The following is a 25,856-nucleotide window of genomic DNA, read 5'->3' as shown; positions in this document are numbered from 1 at the left end:
AAGCACTGTCCCGTACACAGTGATGGGGTGGGGTAGACATGAAATCAGGCCTCAGGGCCCGGGGCGTCCTGCAGCAGCCTCTGCTGAGTTGCATGCACCCTCCAGCATGGGGCAGAGACCCCGCGGGTCTCAGCTGTCCCATTAGTTGAACCACCGGTCTCACAAGGTTGCTGTAAGGGTCAAGAGTAAGAGATATAATTACAAAGAGATATAAAACGTAAGGCACTGTTACTGATGACCAGAGTAACTGGCAGTTAGGGGTTTGTGATGATTATATTTTTATAGCCCACGCACTGCTGAGCACAGGGGTGGCTGCAGTGCCGATATTCACAGGTAATATTCACGTGTTTCATGAAGTAACTCTTTTTAAGTAGGAGGGAACTTGAGTCGTATTTGGTCCAACTTCTCAACAGAAAAATAATGCTGTTTAATTAACATTTCTTGAGCACCTACTATGTGACAGAAACTGTATGAACCCTGTTATAGGTGCTCCCCTCAAGCTCTCAACTATCCTATTTTACAGACGAGGAAACTGAGGTTTGGAGAGAATGAATAACTCGCTCAGGGTCACACAGTCAGCACCCAGTAGAACTTGAACCCTGGTCCATCAGTCGCTAAAGATTGTATTTTACCCACACCATCACCTCCCATACTATTGATTTCATTACATAATTCTCTTCCCAAGCAGCAATATGTATTACCTCCAAATTCAATGATTTCTACTAGCAATGTTTCAGTTTTCCTTGATAAAGTATAAATCGTATGTTCCAATCTGTCAGTTCATCTGAAGATCCAAACAAGATGTCAAGATCACTCTCTCCTTGCCCCTAAAGAAGAAAAAAAAAAAGAAAAGGGTTAGCACAGACACATCAAACACACCTGCAAAAGTACAGTGGCCAGATTTGGCGGTACCCATAGGGGCTCCCTGGTGATACTCTTTGAATGTCCTGGAATCTTGAGTTTTGTGCAGTAGGTCGCAGCATTCGTGACGTGGGGCATGCCTCAGACTGACGCAGGGAGGATGGAGACCTCTCCCCACCATCTGGTGAGCATGCTGTCTTGTGAAGTGTTGGGAAAGGTCTGGATTTTTCTATTTCTATGGACAAAAGCTTTCTTTCAAGTGATTCTTTCCTGTGATTCAAGAAAACACACACACACACAAACCCTCAACTGTTATCAAGCAGCCACGGGCACCTCTTCATGTGCCACTGGCGATGGTATAAATGAGCTTCTGTTTCAATCCACAAACGTTTATTGGTTTTAACATTCCAGACAAAGCATTGTTTCAGGTATTGTGAAGAGATACCCAGTAACACATGCAGGGTTCCTGCCCTTGTGAAGTTTACAATCTAGAGAGAAAGACAGTCCTCTCACTGAAGGATAACTAGCAATTAATTCTAAGTGGTCTGTGGTAACTGTGATGAACACCCTATAAGAGCAGATCATTCTGGGTTGTGGTGTCTGATGGCAGGACGGGGAGAATCTGGATGGGCAGAGGGAGAGGAAAAGGTTGCTTCAGTTAAGTCACAGGGTCAGGAAAGCTCACAGCTTGGACGGCGAGACCAGTTAGCAGCACAGACTCTGTTATGGATACGGGGGGATGAGGCTGAAGGGCTGGCTGGAGCCCCATGGTTGAGGCAAATGGGTTTGACCTTTATCCTTTGGCAGAGAGACAATAGAGGGTACTGAGATGGTGAGTGGCATCGCAAAAGTAGGTTTTGGAAGATAACTGGCAGCGCTGTGTAGAACTGAGTGAAGAGGTATTTTAAGTATTGAGCAATGTACTGAGAGATTTTAAGGTCCTTCTAAGCAGGGAGTCTGGGACTCTAAAATGAAAGACTAGGGGCAAAAACAAGGAAATGACTGCAATAATCCATGGGAAGGGAAAGGAAGAGATGACAGGTTTGTTTTGTTTTGTTTTAATGACTATTTGACTCTCCCAAGATGAACTAGGACGTGGGAAGTCGGTGGCCAAGTTGGCCACACCCTCTGTTTTACTGTCCTTGTTTGGTGGTGGGTCTCAGCCCTTTAACTTACTCCCCAAGCGGCGGAATGTGTGACCAATATGTAGACTGGCCCCGATTCTACAAAAACCAGCCATTTACTGTCTGGGCCTCAAAAACAGACAGCTTAAAAGCACAGAGGAGCCTTGAACAATCATGTACAACTTTGGAATCACCGGCACTAAATACTTCCAAGGTCGCAAAGAGGAAGCAATTTAACTGCTCCCTCATCTTGAGAACCAAGGAAAGATTCTGAATTAAGAGGTCTCATAAGTTGACTAACCACAACCAAAGTGTGGGGATGTTTAACAATCAGGAAATTACTATTAAAGCAAAGAAACCAAATTTAAAACCAGCTCTAAATGCTTATTTCCTATTAGAGACAGTCGAATGCACTGGCTTTTGTCTTTCTCAATCCAATTCCAGTTTTTTGGCATAACTTTGGAGATTCCTTCTTGTAGGAGAAAAAATAAGACGGATGTTGAAAATAAAAAGCACTGGTTACAAGTAAGCCTATTAACTGAACAAAGTAATTATAGTAGTTTCCAAAACACCTTTACTGTTGTGCTAAGATAACCGGTTTATATTTGTAACTAAAGTGACCTTTCCCACATCTGTAAAGTTTAGTGATGTTCCACTCCATAAATAAAGACGGCGTGCATATTGCAGGTACACATCTGAAATTCAGTTCTGGTGTCTTTATATCTGACAAGTGAAACAGAGCAAGGAGCTACTATTATTGGACTCAACAGCAGTAAAAAAATATATATATATACTTCCATATATAGTGGTTGGACTTCTAATGCATTGAAAAAAACACTTTGGGGAAGCTAACATTTAATAAGCCCCTACTGGGAGCCAGGGGCCAGCCTTTGGGTGGCAGGGTTGAGGCGGAAGTGTAGAGTTAACAAGACACAGGCCTCATTCCAGAGCCATTCATAACCCGCGCTCCCATGCAGAAGGCACGTCTTTCTACAGTTGTGCACAAAAAGTCATAGGGCAAGATATAAGTGTTATAACAGAATTACCTTTACAATGTGCTATGAGAAGATGGCATGTTAAGAATGAGCTTACTCCGGGCCTCCCTGGTGGCGCAGTGGTTGAGAGTCCGCCTGCCGATGCAGGGGACGCGGGTTCGTGCCCCGGTCCGGGAAGATCCCACATCCCGCAGAGTGGCTGGGCCCGTGAGTCATGGCCGCTGAGCCTGCGCGTCCGGAGGCTGTGCTCCGCAACGGGAGAGGCCACAACAGTGAGAGGCCCGCGTACCTCAAAAAAGAAAAAAGAATGAGCTTACTCCCAACAGAGGTCATGGGAAACAAATTCGAAGAGTTTGGGAGAAAAGAGGAATGACATTTAGCTTGAACATTTAAATTTTAAAATGTTTGAAGCTACGAGACTCAGAGATACAATTCATACTCTAAACATGCTGTACGTAGCTTTGTATCAATCAAAAATTAACCCAAGGAGCTCAGGTAACACGTGCCAGCTGGCAGGTCAAGGTGCTCCCAGGTCCCACGTGGTGATTTTCTTAGCTCATGTACATGCAAGTGGCAAAGCCTCTCCCAGGTCAATTCAGATTAGGAACCGGATACAAAACTGCATAGCTGGTATGCTCCAAATCTGTCAAATGTATACAAAGACTGAGAAAGCAATATCCCCAAAATGTTAACCCTGGGTACCTCTGAGTGGTGGGGATACAGGTGATTTTTTAAATCGCACATGTATTTTTTTGTATTTGTTTATATTGTAAATTTTATCAGCGGATACACAATACTTATTATTGAGTCCATTTTCCTGATTATATATTTCTTGATTTATTATCATATAAATCAGTTTTCCTACCGCAAAAGTAGTACACATAACATACGTATACACACATTTTTAAGAGACAGCAATACAAAATCATAAAAAACAGAAAGCAAACTCCTACGCACTCCACCTTCCAAAATAACCTCTGTTAACATGTGGGTACATTTCCTGCCAGATGTTCGCTTTATGCATATACAAGGTATATATATTACTTTCATAATCAGAAAACTATATAAATGCCAGATAAAGCAAAACAGGAAGATCCTTTTCTGCTTCTAACTCCCTTTAAACATAAATATCTCAGTGAAATAAGACATCAGTGATATGTGACTTTTTCCTTTTATTCATGAAACACAAGCACCAGGAAACACCTTAAGTGACTTGCAGTCTGTGGGTTTGGGGAGTGTCTTGGACGGGTGAGTAGGACAAGCGGCTGTTAACAGTGGTCAATTAAAAGGCACTTTTATGAGAAAAAAGTACTTCGTCACGAGGGATTTCTCAGTGACCAACCCACTGGTCACTACTCTGGCTGCTTTGCTGGTTAGTTCAATACAAGTTGCATCTCCGGGATGGTACATCGCCACTGGAGAGGCTGCTGGGAGCCCAACTGTGGATGCCGCCTGCTGTGTCATGGAGTGTGTAAGTGGTTTCCCATCTGAGGTCTTACTTAAGCTTTTCCAGTTACACATCCCATGAAGGCAGAGTGATAGCATAGCAAAGCAGGTTCACTGCAACCACCATCCAGATATGGGGGGCCCAAGGAGCCAAGGCGCTTGGGCAAGGGAGACCGGAACGACAGCCTGCGATGGTAGCCACGTCCTGTTCCTGGAAAGTCACCACGGCAACATGCCAGGAGGATGAGGGATGGCTCCCTGCTTCCTTCCAAGTCGAGCACTGAGCAGAATGAGGGCCTGACCTTCTGGGCTGGTGAACACAAACCTCTTGGCGAAGGTCACGGTCTTCAAAGACAAAACAAGGCTGAGTCAGCAGTGAGAGAAATGAGTGTGGAAACTGGTCCCTAGGTGGAGACGCTGACTTTCTGTCTGCAAGAAGACAAGGCCAGGAGGTGGGCCACTCCCAGAGAGCTGTGAGCTGCATCCAACAAGCCTGGTCTCAAGATGTCAATCTGCTTGCAAATTAGACTCACAGAGGCCATAGGACGAAGGGCCACGGCAGATGTGAGCAATTGGGACGGGCATAGTGCCCTCTGCTTTTGTTCAAAACTAAGTGGGGGCTTGGGGGCAATGATAACACAGCTGGATCACGTTTGTTCACATGGCTGGGTCACCTCACTGGCCGTCGAACCTGTGAAGCCGCTTTCTCCTCATTTCTTCTTCTGGTGTGAGATGGAACCGATAGGCTGGGGGGCTATTTCTGCGATTTCCTGTAGAGAGAAAGCACAAGGGAGAATCAAGCGCTGCCCATCCACTGTCCTGACATTTACAGGGCACCGCATCCTAGGATTCCCAAGGGGGAAAAAAAGATGGCTTGGGTGTCATCTTTATATTAGCATGAAACAGAAATGTAACAAACATATTTCAGAGGTCAATACTACATTTCAACAAAAAGTAAACATTTTTAGCGAGGTCCAGTCCATGAAACTAATTTGACTCATTTTGAAACTTCTTGACAATCCTCCCATTTCTATGTCCTTTTCCATCATGTTACACAATTTGCATCATTTAATTTCCAAAATGTCTCAAGGGTTTACTTTATTTCTTTTGATGCCCAGAAATAACTGTCACTGTCTGTAACATCCTCACCCAGTGTGCTCGTAGGGTTCTCCTATTGGGCCCTTTTCCTCCCTCTAACCTGCTGCCTCCTGTACTTCCCCAGCTGGTGGGAATCATGCCTGCCTGAAACTCACAAGCCCCCACAGGGCATCATGGCCCATAGAGCAGGGGCTGTGTTACCATAATGACCAATATCTGGGCAGGCAGACAAAAATGCAGGCATAATATTTGAAGATCATGTGGGCCATGGAAATCATCACTGAAAAGGGTTTCTCGGGGCTACAAACAGAACATATAATTTGCAGTGATATAAGCATTTCAATCACTGCATTAAAAAAAGCACTCTTCCAGGCACTGTAGGGGGATAATAAAGGAATAACAATAGACAGTCCTTGACCTCAAGGACCCAGAAACCTAAATCTAATGAAAGAGCTTCAATATCCTCCATGAGGCAGCCATGCAGGGCGTCACTGATGGATACATGCAAACAGTAGGTTCACGTCTAAGCATGCAGACCAGAAAGATTGCACCTTTCCCCTTCTGAGCCTCTGCTAACCTTGTAAACTCGCTCTGAAAGGCCCACTCCCATCATCTCCCTCCATCGAAAGTCCTACTCGTTTTCCAACGCCCCATCGAAATCGCACTGCCCTCTGGCCACCCCCAATCGAAGAGCTCTCTCCCAATTCAAGTTCCTCAGCTTCCAGCACCTTCCTCTCAGTGGTCCGCATGCAACAGTCACCACATCCCACGAGACAGGGCAGCCACTATGCACACTGCTGCTCTCTCCTACTGGAATCACAAGCTCTCAAATGGCAGGGAACATTTCTGACATTTCTCTCTGCTCCCCAGTGCCCGGTACAGCCCCGCACACACAGAAGCTGTTCAAGAAAAATAAGGGCCTGACTCAGCGGCACATGCCTATGACTTCCAAAGGTATATGTTACGGCCAGACCACCACATTCAACGTTGCCCTCTGAGGTTCTGACACAACTGACTCTGGAAGCCCTGGCCTAGCTGGGAAGGGTGGATGGGCAAGAGGGTCGGAGCCAGGAGGGAAAACAAGTGAACAGTTGACCCCACCCGCTCTCGCTCCAAGCGTGGTACCTTGTCGGAGACGCTGACAGGTAATATATTGACATGGTGGTTGTTAAGACAATGATGAAAAGATGTTAGAGAAAGTGTGAAACTAGGAGTCAGTTTGCTAAGCCACCACTAGAATTTCAGTTGTCAGACAATGAGAACTTTCTAAAAAGGCAGTCAAAAGCAACCCCTTTTTATATTTTTTCCCCCCACAGTGATAGAGACCCCAACACTTACCCATGTCTGATTGTCCTTTCCTTTTGAGACGTGAGGGAATTACCCCTGCTGGACCCCTTGTAACATTTCCTGACTAGTCCACCCAGAAGTGATCCTGGTGGGCCAAGCCTGGCACTCACTCCCGCTGGGTAAACTCCACTTGGAGGTTTTTTGATAAGTGAAGTATATGTCATTTTACCAACTTTCACTAAAGATGCTGTTCAAACGTGTAAGACTTTTACCATAAAGATTTTATGAATACTATAAGATTCAAAGTTTTACTGGATATGGTTTTCACCACATACCTTTGTAAAGGAATTTCTCTCTGTTCAAAGTGGTAAACACTTTGAAATTACAGAGAAACTCATGAATCCAATTACCATTAGTTTATTGCTTAAAAGTGCTTTATACAATGAGCTCCAACTCCTGCTTTCCTTTTAACGGTTGTTTTTAACAAGTCCATTCTTAATTGTACTTATGAGCGCGGGCCAGTGTATGACAGCCCATTCCAGCTGGGCAGGGAACTGGGAGGCCTGGCTGTGGGCGGAGTTAGAAGCAAGCTCAACGTGGCATCTTGACTCCAGGCCACAGGGCACGAGCCCATAGATGCTGAAAGATGCTCAGACTCCCAAAGCGAATCACAGTGTCCAAGAGGAAAAGCCTGTTCCATGAAGGGAAGTGCAGGGAGGAATCAGAGGGGGCAGACTGTGAAGGTTCTGGGGGTTCAGCTCTCAAAATGGCCAGCTGGCACAAATGCTCTCTAGACCCATGCTCGGGGCATTTAAGGAGAACCACGGCTGAGCCAACAGAAGAAATGCCACGTGCTGAAACTCACATTATGAGAGGAACAATAATCACTCTTTCACAAGAGCCTTTTTTTTTCTTTTTTTTTTTTTTTTTGCGGTACGCGGGCCTCTCACTGTTGTGGCCTCTTCGGTTGCGGAGCACAGGCTCCGGACGCGCAGGCTCAGCGGCCATGGCTCACAGGCCCAGCCGCTCTGCGGCATGTGGGATCTTCCCGGACCGGGGCACGAACCCGTGTCCCCTGCATCGGCAGGCGGACTCCCAACCACCGCGCCACCAGGGAAGCCCCACAAGAGCCTTTTAAGGTATCCAATTTGAATTAGCTTTTACTCCCAATTTCATGATGCCAATTTTACAGATGAAAAAAACTGAGGCTCAGGGAGTGTTAGGGACACACCTAAGGTCACAAAACTAGCGTGAAGGCAAGCAAAAACTTGCACCTATCGGTCTTCCGGCTGCAGTTCTAGCTCTCCTCCTCTTCCACAGCCCCACACTGCCGATCCTACTAACACGCCGAGTATGTTATCACATCCCTTCGCTGTGCCTTATCCTCCTGCCAGAACCCAGAGGGTCCCTTTCCTTCATGGATATGCAGGGAGCTCACTGTTATCTGAAAATAGAAAAAGAAGAAGATCCAGCCTAAGCTCTCAAATCGACTGGGCTGTGCTGTCATCACAGAGGTGACTACAAAGTTCCCACACTGGGTCCCCTTAAATTCTACTGACTACTAGAGTGGTTTGGGTTTTTAGGACCCCTGGAAAGGCCTTGTGTATAGCAACAAAACAACAATAATGACAATGCCTGATGTGGATGTTTTATGGGTATTTTAAATCCTTCAAACTCAGTGTTTCTGTTAACATCAAAGCCACCTGACTGTCTGCAGAATGATTTAACTGCTTCATTTCAGCCTTTGAACTGCATTCTTCTTGCTGGTAGTTAGTTTTCTTGGAAAGTTTTCAAGACTAAATTAACCTGTGACATGTTGAAGGCAGTTATGTATTTGATGTCAGTCAGCAAAGCCCCCGACCCTGTTCGTCACATCTGTGCTCTGGGTCAGTGCCACACTGGGGACCAGGCCTCCAGCTGCGCCCCTCCGCCTCAGCTAAGCTCTGTCTTCCAATTCTCCACCTTGTCATTTATTTTTAAACCATTTCTATATTTTCCGCTTGTGTCACATGACCTATTATTTCTCTCCTTAGCCTCCAGGACCCTCTGCAGGCATTTCTCCAAGGGTCTAAGAAATGCGCTTTCCACATCTACCTATATTTATTAAGCACACAGAAAAGGATCTGGATGGGCCTCAGCTAGACGGTAAAAGGAGAAGAGGTCCCCATGGGTATATTGGAAAAAGTGTTGCTAGGAAAATGGGAGATGCTTCCGGCCCTGCCTGGAACTAGAGAGGACACCCCAGGCAAGTCTTCATTCCGGCAGGCTTTGGTTGGTTCACTTGTCAGGGGAGAGGGTGCAGAACAAGGTGGCTGCCAGGGTCCTTGCCGTGACTCTGGAGTCTGATGACTGGGATAAAATCCTGACTCTTCCACTTACAGCTACACATCCTTGAGCAAGTAGGTTACCTTCACGCGGCCTTAGTTTCCTTACCTATAAAATGCAAATAGTAACAGTAGCTCCTTTGCTGGACTGTTGAGAGAATAAGAGAGGATGCATATAAAATGCTTAGCTGAGTGCCAGCAGTGCAGTTAATGCCTGATGAGCACTGGATGTCAGGACTTCTAACCTCTAACATCACTGAGAATCATATGGGTTAAATGGCTACCTGTTCATATCACTGGCTAAAAGACAGATACCAAATAAAATGACCAAAGACTTCTTAAAAGATAGAGCCCAATTCTGTTTGAGGACCAGTTGGCAGTGTTTTGTACAAAGTGTGGAGTCACTACTTACTAAATACTTGTCCTCTAAGAGACAGATACGAAAAAGGTAATTCACAACCTCCACATGCCAGCACACTTTTGTGACTTTCGGGCACTGCGAAAACTGGAGAGCCCAGCTGAGACCTCTTTTCTCCACTGAGTTAAATCATGCATTGAACATTTACAGGTCTGGGTGAAACAGCCTTGCTCTGATGAACTTGGTATAGAACATTAGTATTTATGAGCCTTGCTTCTATGGTCCTGTAAATGGAGGTCAGCCCTCAATTTTACTCAAAGAAACAGTGAGCATGCTTCAAAGGACCTCAGGAGCAGTGCCCAGTTTAAGAAGATTTAGCTCAATTATAGCACCAGTAGTGAGATCATAAGATTGATTGATTTGTGGTTCTTGATGGAAAATTTTTCAGTTCTCTACCCTTATGTATAATGCAGTAACCTCTGCATTTTACATCTAAGGGAGGAGAAGCAATTTCATCCACATAAGAATTGCTAAAAAGAATGCCATGAGTTGATGGCCATTTCCCCTACTGTTCGCCAGCCCTGTAAATAGAGATGTTTAATTTGCTGTATTCATAGATCCTGCCCGTGATCTGACGAGCCCTCTATGCCATTCAGTGAAATTATACTAAAGTGAAGCCTCAAGATGGCTTATCTTTCCCTTAAATTGGGGACCTATGGAGGCAATCACTTAAAAAAAATTTTTTTTTAAACCAAGAAACCTCTAAATATTCCTGTACTCTCTGGGATTGCTTTTGTCAAATGAGGGCAACAGCATGGGACCCATATTCTCTCTTTCAAAAATGTTACTTTATTAGAATTCCATGAATTCTAAAGCTTCCAAAATGTCTTTTGACAGGACAGTTGCTAAGTCATTTACTATGACCAAAAAGGCCTGGAAGGCACCCCAAGTCCAACAATTAGCAAGATATTCTTTTAAAGTAGGAGATGCCCAAGGACAATACGAGCACTTTCCTTTTTGAGGCACTAATTATAATGATCTATCATCTTTCCATCCGTCCATCGCTTTAAAAAGAGTTTGAGGGCTTCCCTGGTGGCGCAGTGGTTGAGAGTCCGCCTGCCGATGCAGGGGACACGGGTTCGTGCCCTGGTCCAGGAAGATCCCACATGCCGCGGAGCGGCTGGGCCCGTGAGCCATGGCCTCTGAGCCTGCGCGTCCGGAGCCTGTGCTCCGCAACGGGAGAGGCCACAGCAGTGAGAGGACCGCGTACCGCAAAAAAAAAAAAAAAAAAGAGTTTGAAATTCACCTAAAAATCTCATAACTTTCATACAGATGCAAGTTTCATTATGGTTTACAATAAAGGTAACATTTAGATGTGATTTGAGAGAGAAAAATTCACATTTCCACTCCTCAACTGATCAAATCAACAGTGGTGGGATTTCTTAGTTCTGAAACAGTATCTGGAATCCCAAAATGAGAAGCTCTGAATGGAAATCAACTCAGTTGCTACTTTCCCTGTTGTACTTTTCTCTCTGTTCTAGTTGGTTAATTTGGGGGACCGTTAATGGACACAACTGACTTCAAATCAACAGGCTTCATAATCAAGTTAAGTTGATAATTATAATCAACTTAATAACCCAGTTAGCAATTCGAGTAACCTAAAATATTGGGTCCACTCTGTCAGATCTAGAGTTTTTTTTTGCAATATAGAGAACACATGGTATGACCTCTAGAACAAAAAGTGAAAGTCCGGGAGGAGACAATAAATGTTTGCTGGGCAATTGCTACATGCTCACTCTACTTTACTCTCCTTTTAAAAAGTGTACAACTTTATTAATTTCCATGCACTGAACACATGGGACCAACATCCAGACCAAAATACAGTATTTCCAGCACTCACAAGCCTCCATGGGCTCCCTTCCAGAAGCGGTCCACTGACTTCTTACAGCAGAGATTCATTTTGTCTCTTTTTGTCCATAAATGGATTCATATAATACGTACCTTTTGTGGGTTGTTTCATTTTACATTATGTTTGTGAGACTCACCATATTGCTGTATGTGGTTTCTATTCTACTTATCCTTCTGAGTAGAATTTCCTCATCTGTTTTATAGAAAGAAGAATGGAGGCTTAAAGATTTCAAAGAACTTACCAAGGCCACACAGCTGGTCAGGGACTGAGGCAAGAGTCACACCTAGATCCCTTTCTACTCTGCTCCAGACATGAGGTGTGTTAGTTGTCTTCCTTAACCCCAAAACCAGAATCTGTAAACCCGAACAATACTATTCCTTTCAAATTGATTTGGAAGCAGGATCTGTTTAAAAAGCAGCAGGAAATTTTACCTTCTGCTTTAGATAAGGTTCACTGCAAACAGTAAGATTTTCTGGATAACAAAGTATCTAGAATTAGGATCTCCCTTGACAAGGTTTTAGCAAGAGGCCCAGTTGCAAAAGTCAGCCTTGGTGATTAACTATATCATGTATTTTCTAAACAGAGAACAGCTTATAAATTCTTACAGAAATAACTCTCGATGGGCTGGAGGGGCAGCAAAAAGAGAGGCTGAGGAGAAGAGGGTCTCCCATTAGGAACCACTGTAACATGAAGCACATATTTCTTTAAACAAATGGATGCAGATTTTATCTATCTATCTATGGCTGTGTTGGGTCTTTGTTGCTGCCTGTGGCCTTCTCTTTGTGGTGGCTTCTCTGGTTGCAGACCACAGGCACTAGGTGCACAGGCTTCAATAGTTGCAGCACGTGGGCTCAGTAGTTGTGGCGCACGGGCTTAGTTGCTCCACGGCATGTGGGATCTTCCCGAGCAGGGATGGAACCTGTGTCCCCTGCATTGGCAGGCGGATTCTTAACCACTGAGCCATCAGGGAAGCCCAGATGCAAATTTTAATACTAAAGGGATTTTCTATTTTTAAAAATCAATCTGTCTTAAATCCCTTCACAATTCTGTCACGACCTTAACACTTTATCAAGAGGGATTTAAATGAGATTAGGAATGATTTTCAAGCACCTTTTATATATATTTAATGGCTTTAGGACGTTTCAAATTTTCTTTGATGTAACACAGCATGCCTTTTGGCCAGCCATCTGAAGGTGCCTCAGATGGAGTTTACCCAATCACATCAGCTGATTCTGGAAACTGAGAAGAGGTTGACTATCTCCTCTGGAGGAACAGCCTTCCTACTTCCATATAATTTGGGGCTGTACTTTTTTTTTTTTTTCTTTAAATTCAAAATCACCTACTGATATCTACTGGACAGATATAAGAAAATTCTTGGAAAACTAGATGCAGGGCTCCCTTTGCTTCCATATTCTCATTGCCTAGTACCCACGAGGGCCTACGTGCCTGGCTGGGACAGCAGAGAGAAACCAGACAAGGGCCCTGCCTGGAGGGAGAGATTTGAGAACATATTTTACAACAGAGAAGAGAAAACTGAAAGTAGAATGAGGAAGTCTTTTGTGGGCAGGGAGTTCTGATGGAAAAAAAAAAAAAAAATATATATATATACACACACACACACACACACACACACACACACACACACACACACACACATACACAAACACACACATAAGTACGGACAAAGCTAGAAAAAAGATGAAGACACTTTGGATTATTAAAATCCCACACTCCTCTCTGAAGCTCCAGGGCCAATGTGCCTGACTTGCCCAGGACAGGCAGCTGCGGCCTGGGGCCTCTCCTGATGTTTCTGATAGAGATCCCATACCTGCCCGCAAACAGGGCCCTAGCAGGACCTCCCCAGAGAGGGCCGCTGCCCTGTACCTCCCGCCTGGCCTGCATCTTTGTTGGACTTGGACCCTCCAACCTTAAAGGATTCCCGAGGTCCAAATGTCTACCTGCTCAAATCTCTGACCCCTCTGGCTCCTGGCCCTCTATCAGCTCTGACCCTCTGATCGTCACCTCTTAGACAGAGGAGGCCTTCCACTGCCTTTTTATGGCCGGATTTCCTGATGATGTTAAGATGGGGCCACGGTGGCAGGGGCAGGGGAAGGACAAGCAGGATGGAACTTCTAGCCTTTTCCTCAGAGCCTGGATACCACCCCTCCTCTTGCTTCTTGATCATGGGGTTATCTTTGAGTAAGTTTTAATTTAAGTATTTTCTAAATTTAATTATCTTTGAGTAAGTTTTAATTTTTTTTTTTAGGAGAGGGAAGTGGGTAAGAGATTATTTAAACTATACTAAATTGAGCTCAAAGAGATGTAAAATTGCGTCTTCCCGAGACCCACTGGGTTCCAGCCCTGCTGCCTGCCACTTGCTACGGCATCATCGTAAAAGAGTGGCTGTGGCTGAATTCTCCCCTTGCTGGCCTTTAGCAGCCCCGTCCCATGAGCATAGTTTCCATAGAACAGCAACCAACTGGCCGGTGAAGGCAGGAGTCAGAGCTAGGCTCCCAGTTTTCAGTAGCTCAAATGCAAGAGGTTTGGGCAAAGCCAGGCAGTCTTGGAGACTCTATGAACGGGACAGCTGTCTGGTTTGCTGCTGTGATTCCTAAACTTTCATGTGCGCAATAATGGAGAACTTGTTAAAAACGCAGATTTACTAGATCCTACAGCCAGAGATTCTTATGCATCAACTGGTTGGAGAGCAGGAAGGTGCATTTTAATGAAAACCCACCCTGGCGGCGTTTCTGCTGCAGACAGTGTATCAGATCACTGAGAATCACTGGCGGAAAAGAACACACTTCGCTGGATGTGGGTCTGCATCTGGCTCCACGAGGACCCTGGACGAGGCACTTCTCCCTGGGCCTCGGGCTCCTCATCTGTGCAATGACGGGTGCTGGATTGGACATTTTAGACCTCCGCACAGAGGTGCAACATCCGCGGCTGTTCGCTTCTCAGTGAGCCATCAGGGTTGGCTGGCCTAAGAAGGCAGGGTGCAGATGGGCCACACCAGCAGCCTGCGTCCTCCACTGCCTGCAGTCCGGGCAGCTACTCTGCCTGCCCCGTCAGCCAGCCTGGCCGTGACTTCTGACAGCTGGGCCGAGAACTGGCCATGCTGTGCTTCTTGGCAACTTCCTCCAACTAATTTGGTCTAATTCAGTGTCCCTCCCCATGCCCCAACGTTTTAATTTTTAATAAACTTTTGTTTTGTTTTGTTTTTTGTTTTTTGTTTTGCGGTACGCGGGCCTCTCACTGTTGTGGCCTCTCCTGTTGCAGAGCACAGGCTCCGGATGCGCAGGCTCAGCGGCCATGGCTCACAGGCCCAGCCGCTCCGCGGCATGTGGGATCTTCCCGGACCGGGGCACGAACCCATGTCCCCTGCATCGGCAGGCAGACTTTCAACCACTGCGCCACCAGGGAAGCCCTAAACTCTTTATTTTGGAATAATTTTAGATTTAAAGAAAGTTACAAAGGCAATACAGCCAAACATCTTACATTATCATGATCTAGTTGTCGAAATCAACCACTTACAGGGATGGGTGCGCTACTATTAATGAAATTCCAGACTCCACTTGGATTTCACCCGTTTTTCCACTAATTTCCCTTCTCTGTTCCCTTCTCTGTTTCACCAGTTTTGCCACTAATTTCCCAACTAAAGCCAACAGTCCATTTAGTTGTCAGGTCTCCTTAGTCTCTTCAGGTCTGTGGTACCGTCTCAGTCTTTTCTTATTTCCTGTGACCTTGACAGTCCTGCGCAGCGCCAGCCTACAGCAGAACGTCCCTCAGTTTGGTTTGTCTGATGCTTTTCCTCATCATTACTCTGGGGTTAGGGTTTTGGGAAGAAGACCGCAGAGGAGAAGTGCCCTTCCCATCCGATCGTATGACTTATCACTGGTGATGTAACCTTGAGCACTGGGTTAAGGAGTGTTTGCCAGGTTCTTCCACTTTTAAAATTTTTTGATGAGCTCCAAGGCAATGAAGCTTTAACTCTCATCACCAAGAGTTACCTGGATAAACTGGAATAGGTAGAAGTGGGTCCCTCAAGCAGCCTCTGTCACTCTCCCTGCTTGAGGATGAGCAGGTACAGGGGGGTCATCCCTGACCTTCACTGCATTCAGGTTCTCCAACACAGAGGTGAGTGCGTGCATCACCAGGACAGCGCTTTGAGAGTTTTCGATCTGGCAGGCTTGGCATGGAGCCCAGGCTACCGTATTTTAATGAGTTCCCAGGTGATTCGGAGCTACACTAGCTTTTTAGAATCAGCTCAGATTTTTTTTTTTTTTTTTCAAATGAAAATATCCACCCTGGGTTTCACGCCAGTATTTACACTTGCCGGCAGGTGGAGCCAGAGGCTCATGACTCAATCTGCTGAAGAAAACTAGGACAAATTCCAGTCAACAAAGCATTCCGCACTGTAAGCAGAATTAGGGTTATTTTGAAACAGATGGGCTCTACAGAAGCCGTTGCACTGAATATTATGCAGTTGTTTATTGTCTAGATGGTCTGAAACCCGGGGACTATTCGCCAGCATCTAGCAGTTTCTGTGTCATATCAGGTTTCTTCCAGCGCAGAGGAGACTGACAAGACCCTGGGAGACAGATGTGGTTATGGATACGGTATTTTAACCAGCTCTGAACTCAGGATTTACTCCTGCTACGGTGCACACTGCCTTGCATAGCTGAGTGCATCTTCCTGGAATGATCAGGATCTCTCTAACTCCACATCAGAAGAGTAGATACAATAGATACATTTGGATACACACATATCCAAATAGATACAATCTGTGACGATAAGACACCAAATCCCGGATGCAGTAATTCTAAAATGCCTAATCAAAGCGGTCTGTTTCCTGGTTTACCTTTTTACCCACACACCCACTTACACTTGCCCCCATCCTCTTTCCTTCTGCCCCTCTCCTGTGCTACCCCAGCTGGCATTAGCAGGGAGGAAGCAAGGGCAAGGAAGGCCAGCTAGCACGCACTTGACTGTGCCTGAGGCACTGGTCCACAGTGGGCAGGACCAGGGCTTACAAGTGGAGTGTTCTGTGGGTCCTGGAAATCTACAACGGCCTCCAAGCGCCAACGGTTCCTCCGTAGAGAATGTTTTCAGTTCCTTAGCCTGTGATCCCAGGCACTCAGCTGCTGCTGTGCTGGTCAGCCCGGGATCAGAGAGGCCGTGAAGGCGTCTCTGAGGTTGGCAGCTTGGGGACGGGTGGTTCAGCAGGTTCTGCTGTCTCTGTGCTGGACAGACCCTCAGTCACCTGAGGGGCTCACAGACGTGCTTCCTGGTGGATAAGGCCCTGCTGTAAGCAGTGGGTTCGTAACTGCCGGCACAGCGGCTCCCTCCCTCCAAGGGATAAAATGTCAGTTGATGGTGCCCCCCCCTTTCACGAACAGGGGCAGGTCCCCTGCTCAGAAACAACAAAATCCCCAACGTGCTTGTGCTTTGCCCAGATTCTCAGACGGAGGCAGAGAGAAGCACTGTTGATGACATTTAGACCTGTTTCATTTTTTTCTCACTCCCTTCAACTTGAGTTTCAAATCAGAGACAGCCCAATGGCCAGCTTTTTAAGCAACAGCCCAAGGTAATGTTTTCATTGCCTTTTAAAATCATAGCCCATTTGGAATTAGCCCATATTTCCCACAGAAACCTCAATCTTCTGAAAATACCTTTTAACCTTTGGGCATAGAAAAATATAAGTAAATATCATCCCAAGAAATCAAAGAATATGAAAGAGAAAAGATGGAGAGTCAGGAGGAGAACTCTGGAAAGGGACAAAGAAACTTAGGTCGGGAACTTCTGCCAAGACCAACCACTGAGGGGTAACATCCAGGTCACACTGGACAACTGTTGCCAGTGACCGTTTGTCAGGAGAAACAAGGATGTGGAGCCTGGGAGGGAAGGCGTTTGGGACAGCTGACCCTAGGCTTGGTGGCCGGACTGACTGGCAGCAAGTAAAATGAGCCACGCGCCAGGCCCTACACCTTCCCACTGCTCCCATGTCACAGTCCTGTGAAACACGCAGCAGCACGTCAAGGCTCTAGAGACTAGATACTGGATCTAGAAGAGTAATTTCCAAACTTTCATGTGGGTGAGCACGGTAAGAGGCAGATTCTAGGGTCTAACTTGGGAGATCCCAGATCAACGGCTGTGGTGAGACCCAGGAATCTGCATTTTTCAGAAGCACCTCGTGTGAGTCTGATGCTACCAGCCCCACTCTGAGAAACTGGGATCCGAGGGATGCCGTACTACATTCTGGGGTTTTGTTTGGTTGTAACTAACGATCAGCACCAACACGGCATCTGGTTTTGTACACACAGGTCTTTTGTTACATCTTCCCTGAGCCAGAAGCTCTGGTGGTTTCCCAGGTTGTGCTGTGCTCAATCCTGGATGATGTGAATTTTAAAAGTAAGACACCAACGCAACCCAGCTCTCCTGAAGATTCTATTAGTTATAACACGAGAGTGGACGAAACTGGCCACTCACCCAGTCGTAGGAGCAAAGCCACTCACCTCTGGATCCCTGGTGCCTGGGACCTGGTGGGCACGTCATAAATGTTTGGTGAATGAACAAAAAACCAACTAATATGCTATCAGGGCTGAGCAGAGAGGGGGCCAGGAACCAGGGGCCCAGGCCAGGCCAACGGGGCTAGAGGACCATGAGAGAGATGTGGGTAAATGGTGGCAGGTAGGGAATTTCAAGGCCCAAGAGTCTTGGTTTCTGGCCTCAGCCAACAACCAGCTTTCAAACCCTGAGACATAAGTGGGTGACAACAGGTGACAGGAGGCTTCAGAATACAGTTCAGTCTATTTGTTTCCTCTAACAAGTGCATGAAGTTGGTCTGGGCTCTGGGGTTCCGTTACATTAGAGAACTTCAGTATCCAGAAGTAGGCCAAGATATGAGATGTACTACGTACATCCATGTTGAATGCTGTAAACATTCAAATTATTTCTATTTTTCAGGTATCATAAGCCTGACTGGTGCATAAGTACACATCAAGAGATACCGATATCAACGCAGAATTATGAAAACAATCCCTGACCTAGGAAACTGTCCCTGAGCTGTTGAGAAGCCAAGGAGAACACCATGGTTCGAAGCTCTCACAAAAGCTAGAAGCTGCCGGCATGCTCCTCTCTCAGGTGGAAACAGAGGAAGATGAACTATTCTGGGAAAAGCCTGCAATGAGAGTGCATCACAGCTGGTCTCAAAGGTGCATGAATGTCAGGGTGAAGGTGGGGCGGGCACCCCGAGAACCACCGGCTCAACCCCACAAGGAAACAGCAACGCAAGGGCCTCGGCAGATGCACTTGCTGGGTTAAAAAAAAAAAAAAAAAAAAAGAAAGGCAGGAGAGGGAGGGGGCAGGAGAGCCAAGAGGGAAAGTAACTGGAAGAAGAATGACATCCTTGTCAGCGGTCTGAGCCCCACGAATTTTGAATGGTTGGTGGTTTAGAAAACCAGGGTGGGCTCCTCGGCAAAGGCCTAGATAAGCTGGGAGGTAAGGACGACACAAGCGTATCCCTTCAGAGCGGAGCAGCTCTGAACGAGATAAGCAGCAGGGTGAGAGCATCTGCACAGAACGCCAACAGGCAGGAGCCTTGCTCTCTGCACCAGAAGCTGAGAAATGCTTCCTGTGGGTCAGAGTTGGCCTAGAAGTGGGATGGCTGTGAAGTTCTGGGATGCGATGAACTATCCCGGAAGTTGGATGGTCATCTTAAAAACACGCTTGTTTTTGTATTTGGTGGTATTTAACCAGTTACCTGGCGGTCCAGTGGTTAGGACTCCGCGCTTTCACTGCCAAGGGCCTGGGTTCGATCCCTGGTCAGGGAACTAAGATCCCACAAGCCCTGTGGAGCGGCCGAGAAAACAAAACTAAACTAAACTAAACCAAAAAAAAAACCGCAAAAAAATATTGCTCTGACAGTATGTAACGTAACCCTGAGCTGAACTGCCACTTTTTGTTCTTTTAGGTCTGATTAACCCACTCCCATCCACACCAAGTTCTGATCCACTAGTGAGAGACAGTATGTGTGTTTGTGTGTGTGCATGCATCCTTGTGTGTGGGCTCGAGTACGTGTGTTACAGACACGCCTTGTGACTGAGACTTCTCCCATAAACAAGCCCTCCCAGCCTCAGGAAGAGCCGGGGGCTTTCTCAGACCGCTGGCACACAGTCGTGAAACAGCCTGCCTCTAACTAACCTAGAATGGCTCAGAAGTGATTCTAAAGTGGGCTGTGCTGGGGAGAGAGACTCAGTAACAAAAATGGCTTATTCTTACATGTCTGTTAACTAATTTCTAGTAAAACAAAACTTATTTTATGAACAGAAAGGGAGACCACAGAATGAAATTTTTTGAACTTTAAATTCCAAGTTAGGAATCTAGGGCGAGGCCTACCTTGGATAACTGATGATTTAGGTAAGTGGGGAGGAATATGTTGTTCTCTGAGCATCTTTGGAAACAGATGTTTCATCTAAGTGTTTGCTGTAGCCAGAGAAAAAGCGAGTACTACAAGGCCTACCTACAGGTTTTTTTTTTCTTTATTGGAGTATAATTGCTTTACAGTGTTGTGTTAGTTTCTGCCGTACAACGAAGCGAATCAGCTATATGTATACATATATCCCCTCCCTCTTAGGTCTCCCTCCCAGCCCCCCATGCCACCCATCTAGGTGGTCACAGAGCACTGAGCTGAGCTTCCTGTGCTTTATAGCAGGTTCCCACTAGCTATCTATTTGATGCAAGGTAGCGTATATATGTCCATCCTAGGCCTAGCTGTAGTTTTAAGAAAGAAGCTTTAAAGATACCATGTCAAGTGTGGAAAGGAGATTCTGTGTGAGATGCATCCAGCGCATCTTAAAATCATGGATTTTCAGGACTTCCCTGGCAGTCCAGTGGTTAAGATGCTGCGCTTCCACTGCAGGGGGCACGGGTTCGATCCCTGATCAGGGAAGTTCCACATGCCTCACGGTGCAGCCAAAAAAAAAAATCATGGATTTTCAGAGCGGGGTGGGGGAGGACTTGGGATGATGGAATCCAATCTGCTCAGTTCAGAGCCCAGAAACAGAAGCCCAGAGAGGGTAAACGGGTCTCCCGTTTTGCACAGCTAATGGGGGCAGAATCAGAACCCAGGTCTCTCAGTGCTCTGGTCATGTCACCAGACTTCATTGTTTTCCCTTTTAGCCATTTCATCCTGAAGAATCCAAACCTCCCTTTCAAGTCTGGAGTGGACATCGGTGTTTTATACAAGTGCCTTCTGCTACCCGCCTCTGTGGGCAGCACGGGAAGGGAATGGGCTCTGGTGCCAGACAGAGCTGAGCTTGAATACGGGCTCTGCCCCTTCCTCTGTGCTCCTGGACAAGTCACTTTCCTCACCAACCCTCACTTTTCTTATCTGTGTGGATGCAGGAACCTACCCCTGGATTGCTCTGAAGGGAAGGAACTAAAGGACGCCAGCACCTGGCTCAAAGCAATAGAGGGTCAGTGGTTCCTGCTATTATGCTAATAACCCCTTCCAGGCTTCCCCACCCCGGGAATGCCCCCAGTCATCCTAGACAGCTTCCCCTTCCTCATGTGCCCCCTTCAACCTGCCACCAAATCCTGTCATTGTAACCTGAACCTTCCCCTAACTCGTCCCCCCTTCCCTGCACCTGCCATGTCACCAGCCCTGCCTGAGCCACCTGCTTCGTGAGCCTACACTGGTGCCTGAGCCCCTAGATGATGTCCTGCCCTTGCTCTGGTCTTCCAACCAACCACCCCCCACAGGGGAGCTGGAGAGCTTTGCCAGAACACGCATCTCATCCACTTCATCCTCTGCCTAAAGCCCTCCAGGAGTTTCCTTTCATTCAAGGACAAATATCAAACTTTGTACGCAGCCCAGTAAGCCTGCCCTCCCACAGCTCCAACTCCCAGGGACCCCTCCCCGCCTCCCCAAGCTCTCAGGAGAGTGGCCGCATGCCCCTTTGCCCTAAGTTCTCCCAGGATCATGTCCCCTTTCTCCGAAGCACATGATGCCACAGTTAGTAGTTACATGGGACTCTGATGATCCCAGTCAAGTGCATCCTCGTTAGGTGGTGAGCTCTGTGGGGTGAGAACACGGCGGGTTTGTGTTCACCTTCTCCCCAGGGATGAATAAATGAACAAAGCAGCAGGAATGGGCAGGAGGGAGATGTGGAGGAGTAACTACTGTCCTCATTTTACAGATGGCCAGACTGAGGCTCGAGGAAGGCGTGTGACTTCCCGAGGTCGGGGCCCCCAGGAACTGCATGGAAGCGCAGTGGTCCTCACACACCGCCCACCACGCTGCTTCAGAAACCAGCTCCCACATTTCTCCTTTACCATCCAACCTTTCTTCACAGTAGCCAGTGGCTCAGCAAAAAATTAGTGGGTTCTTTAAAAAAAAAAAAAAAATAGGAGGCTCTGAGGGCATGGGGGGCGGGGACTATAATTGTCACATGGAAAAAGGAAGAAATTGCAAGTTAATAACGGGGAGATTTTGAGTTTAAAAAAAAAAAGACCATCCAAAGCTACAAGATTTGTTGCTATTTAGACCAAATGGAACAGCATTTCCAGAACTATGGAATCTGTTCTATGGATCTATGGATCTGAAGATTCTAGATTAAAGGCAAGTGACTTGGCCAAAGGCTTAGACCTGTTTTCCGACACAGGTACTCTTAGGGAAGGAAAAACAAGGGCGGTAGAAGCCCCAGCAAGGTTGCTGCACCAGTATGACTGATCTAAATGGAGCACACTTCCATGAGTCATTTGTAGCTTTAAATACTATAGAAAAAAGAATGTATGAAACATGCCCAAACAGTCTCCCTTTAATGTGGCGAGCTCTTTTCAAACCACATTGTTCAAATTTATGTTAAAATGCAAACCCTTCATGTTTACAATGGTACTCTTGGAGGAATAATATAAAAGTACAACTGCTAAATTTCAAAGACAAGACTTATAGCCTCAGAACAATGGGGGCATTCCCAGCACAAATTTATGAGCTGTTAAACCTCAAAAGGTTTCCTCAATTAGCAATGAAGGTTTTGACATATTTGCAGCCTGGTATAGGGGCTGCTTTTTATACAATTTGGGGTGTACCGCTTTTATCGGAACTTTTCCTTACTTTTATTGACCTCGGATGACAACTATTGTGCTCCTCTCTGGGCAGCGTTTGATCCTGCTAATTGTGCCGTGGAGCCGGGACGGCATTTCACGGTTTACCATTGCTCCTGGGGCGCACGACAAATTATACATAATGCATTGCGTTGTAATTGCTGCATTGTGAACTTGGCTCGCCTTCCCAACATAAAATACCGACATCCAAGTAGTTTTATTATAAAAAACCGTAAGGGATTCTTTTGGATTATAAACATCTGAAGACACAACGTTCTCATGAATTCCGGTGGCTATTTTGGACACACACAGGGCGGGCGAGGCTGAAAAGCAAATCAAATGTACTTCACATGAATGTTTACAGAGAAAAAGAGGAGGCAGTCACGAAGGCAAGGCCATAGGGAATGCAAAACAAAACGGAGTAGGAGCTGAAGGGCAGACAAAAGTCCAAACTGGGAAATCAAAGAGGCAAGGTCTAGTGCTGGCCCTTCGTCTCCCTGGGCCTCAAGTTCCTCCTTTTGAAAACAAAGGCACAGAACAAAATGATCACAAAGGTCCCTTTTCCATGAAGATAGGAGCCTCAGGGGGGCAGTGACCTGTTTTCCAAGTCTGATTTGTCAGCACTAGAAACCTGTGTCTTGTACCAAACACACAGCTTCTCACCACTGCCCTGTTGGTTTGGGGCCTCTTAGAAAAAGATGATGCCTCTTGAAAGGGCAAGGGGCAGAATAAATAAAGCACAAGTTTTGTATATGCAATATGATCAAGTGCAAAAAAAAAAAAAAAATCACAAGAACAGTACAGTGATCACTCTAGATGCCCACAGCAGGCCGCGGTCACAGGACCCGCTGCAGATTTGGAAGCAACACCAAGGCACCAGGGGGTGCCCTCTTAACCCTCCCTTCTCCTCTCTCCCTGCCCCGGGACAGCAACCTGATATATGAATTCAGGGATATGAATGTCCTAGAGGAGCCAGAGGTGCTCCAGCAAGATTTCAAGCACAAGGGGTCACCTGGCAGCTCAGCCGGCCACACAGGTAACACATAACTGGACTGTGTTAGAACCGTGGCTTCTCTTTGAAGCCAGGCCACAGACAATCCAACGTGCAGTTGGTAGGCTGTTAACCTCCTGCCAAAGAATTCTGTGTCCCTCGACCGACTTCTCCTCCCACCTGGTTCAACAGCAAGCAAATGGCCCAGTTAATTGCAAACCAAATTTAAGACTTAAATTTGACAACGAAGTATGCTTAGAACTTTGAGTGTTTGGCATAGGAGGGTCAGAATTCTAACTATTTACTTAAATTATGACACCCAGCGCTGCATAAAAGGCATCCTGGATGAGAAACACACCGGCTGTCCATCTGTCAAGATTGTGGAAAGCCTGTGAGGCAGTGTGGGCCTCCTCCCCCAAACCCTCACGTCTACTGTGGGTGACGTAGCCATTCTGCTACCAACTAGTTCACGTGAACAAAAGGGGATGCTCCGGAGTGGGCAGCTAGGGGGGCAACAGTCAGGATTGCAGTTTTAGGACAGAATACTCTTATTTATTGGCCCTAGAGTTGTGCTGAGGCTCACAGACATGTTCCCAGGGAGGTATGATCAGCTGTGATTTTGTCAGTGAATGAAGCACATCAAGGTCTTTCTCTGGTTATCACTCCTTAAGAGACAATAATAGGGCATTCCCTGGCGGTCCAGTGGTTAGGATTCTGCACTCTCACTGCTGAGGGCCTGGGCTCGATCCCTGGTCAAGGAACTAAGATCCCACAAGCCATGCGGCGCGGCCGGGAAAAAAAAAAAAGGGGGACTGGGCAGGGAAAGTGAGAGGCCATATCTAGGAATTGTTTTTGGAAACACTCCCAAGGCAATGGACTTTGCTCTAAATAAAGAAATACCAATCTTCAAAGGGGGATAGTTTTGGGTAAATGGCAAATCATGAGGAAGCTGAGTAGCAAAGGGAATATGAAAATACTACCTTCCCAACAAATACCATATGATATCACTTAGATGTGGAATCTAAAATATGACACAAATGAACCTATCTTTGAAACAGAATCACGGACACAGAGAACAGACTGGTGGTTGCCAAGGGGGAGGGGGTTGGGGGAGGGATGGAGTGGGAGGCTGGGGTCAGCAGATGTAAGCTATTATATGTAGAATGGATAAACAACAAGGTCCTACTGTGTAGCACAGAGAACTATATCCAATATCCTGTGATAAACCACAATGGGAAAGAATATTAAAAATGTATATATCTATATATCTATATCTATGTATAACTGAATCACTTTGCTGTACAGCAGTAATTAACACTGTAAATCAACTATACTTCAATTTAAAAAAAAAGAAAACACCACTTTCCCAACTTCTTTAGACAAAACTAGGCCTGAGGTCCCCCCCATCAGGCAACCACTTCGTAGTCACGAGCATCTCCAGTGCAAGAAACATCTCACACAATTTTCTTGAGTAATTATTTCCCTAAATTGATGCCAGGAAAATCTTGTTCTTTCTCTGGGGAGAATATACTTTGGGATTCCTGCCACAAGTTAAATGGTCTAGATGAGTTTAGAGAAAGATCATTTAAGGACAATCAAAAAAATTATACACACACACACACACACACACACACACACACACACATACACACACACTGGAAAAAGAAAATAACAAACGTGAACGAGAGTGCCTAGGTTAGAGGTCCAGGTAGGAACCCCATGAGGAAGGATAGTGCCAGGGAGGCAGCACAAACTCAAGAAGGGTTCTGTATCCCTCTATTTTGAAGTCCAGGTCCATCAAGAGAGCTTAAAAGAAATACATAAAAAGAATATAGCAGTGGAGAAACTGAAGTTTTACATTTCCAATTTTTATGTTACAGGCTTCCTTCCCCCCTCTAACTTCAGTTTATAAACTGAAGGCTTCAGTCTTTTGAATACACAAGGACACTTGTGCACACACAACCAAATCCAACCAAAAAAAGAGAAATAAAAACCAAAGCCATTTCAAATATACCTCAAGCAAGAGCTTGATCGAGCGTCTGGACTCCAGAGACAAGTCTGCCTGGTCATGGTGGTATTCCCAAGGCAGGTGGCCAATCAGAATTTGCTGAATGACTGAACCCCAAAGAGTTTTCATGGATGGAGGGTTAAGTCCCACCACTTCCAGCTCCTGCCTTGACCCACCAACTCAGCCATCCAGGGGCGCTGCAGGATTCTGGTTTAGCCCTAGTCTGCCCTGGAGCCATCCAGTGAGATCCATCTAGAGACCCTGGGGATCCAGATGAGCTGACAGGAGAAATTGCTCCTGCTGTCCATTTACATAAGAAAAATGAGGATCCACTTTTCTAGGGGTGAAA

The 25,856-nt window shown here is 46.2% G+C and overlaps 1 protein-coding gene across 5 annotated transcripts in view; it reads right to left on the bottom strand.

The window, feature by feature from the left end:
- Positions 1 to 3,800: 3,800 nt before the first annotated feature.
- Positions 3,801 to 25,856, bottom strand: part of RHBDD1 (rhomboid domain containing 1) — a 114,588-nt gene continuing 92,532 nt past the window's right edge. For 4 of the 5 annotated variants that reach the window (XM_082841487.1, XM_082841490.1, XM_082841488.1 and 1 more), the window contains one exon: positions 3,801 to 5,196. In XM_082841487.1, the coding sequence (XP_082697613.1) occupies positions 5,102 to 5,196 (95 nt within the window). In that variant the 3' untranslated portion in view covers positions 3,801 to 5,101. The remainder of the gene's footprint in view (positions 5,197 to 25,856) is intronic. The other variant, XM_082841491.1, reaches the window with a different exon arrangement.

The sequence above is a fragment of the Leucopleurus acutus genome, assembly GCF_964270905.1.
Source record: "Leucopleurus acutus genome assembly, chromosome: 6".
Classification (NCBI taxonomy): domain Eukaryota; kingdom Metazoa; phylum Chordata; class Mammalia; order Artiodactyla; family Delphinidae; genus Leucopleurus; species Leucopleurus acutus.
This window is presented reverse-complemented; position numbering and strand designations above follow the sequence as displayed.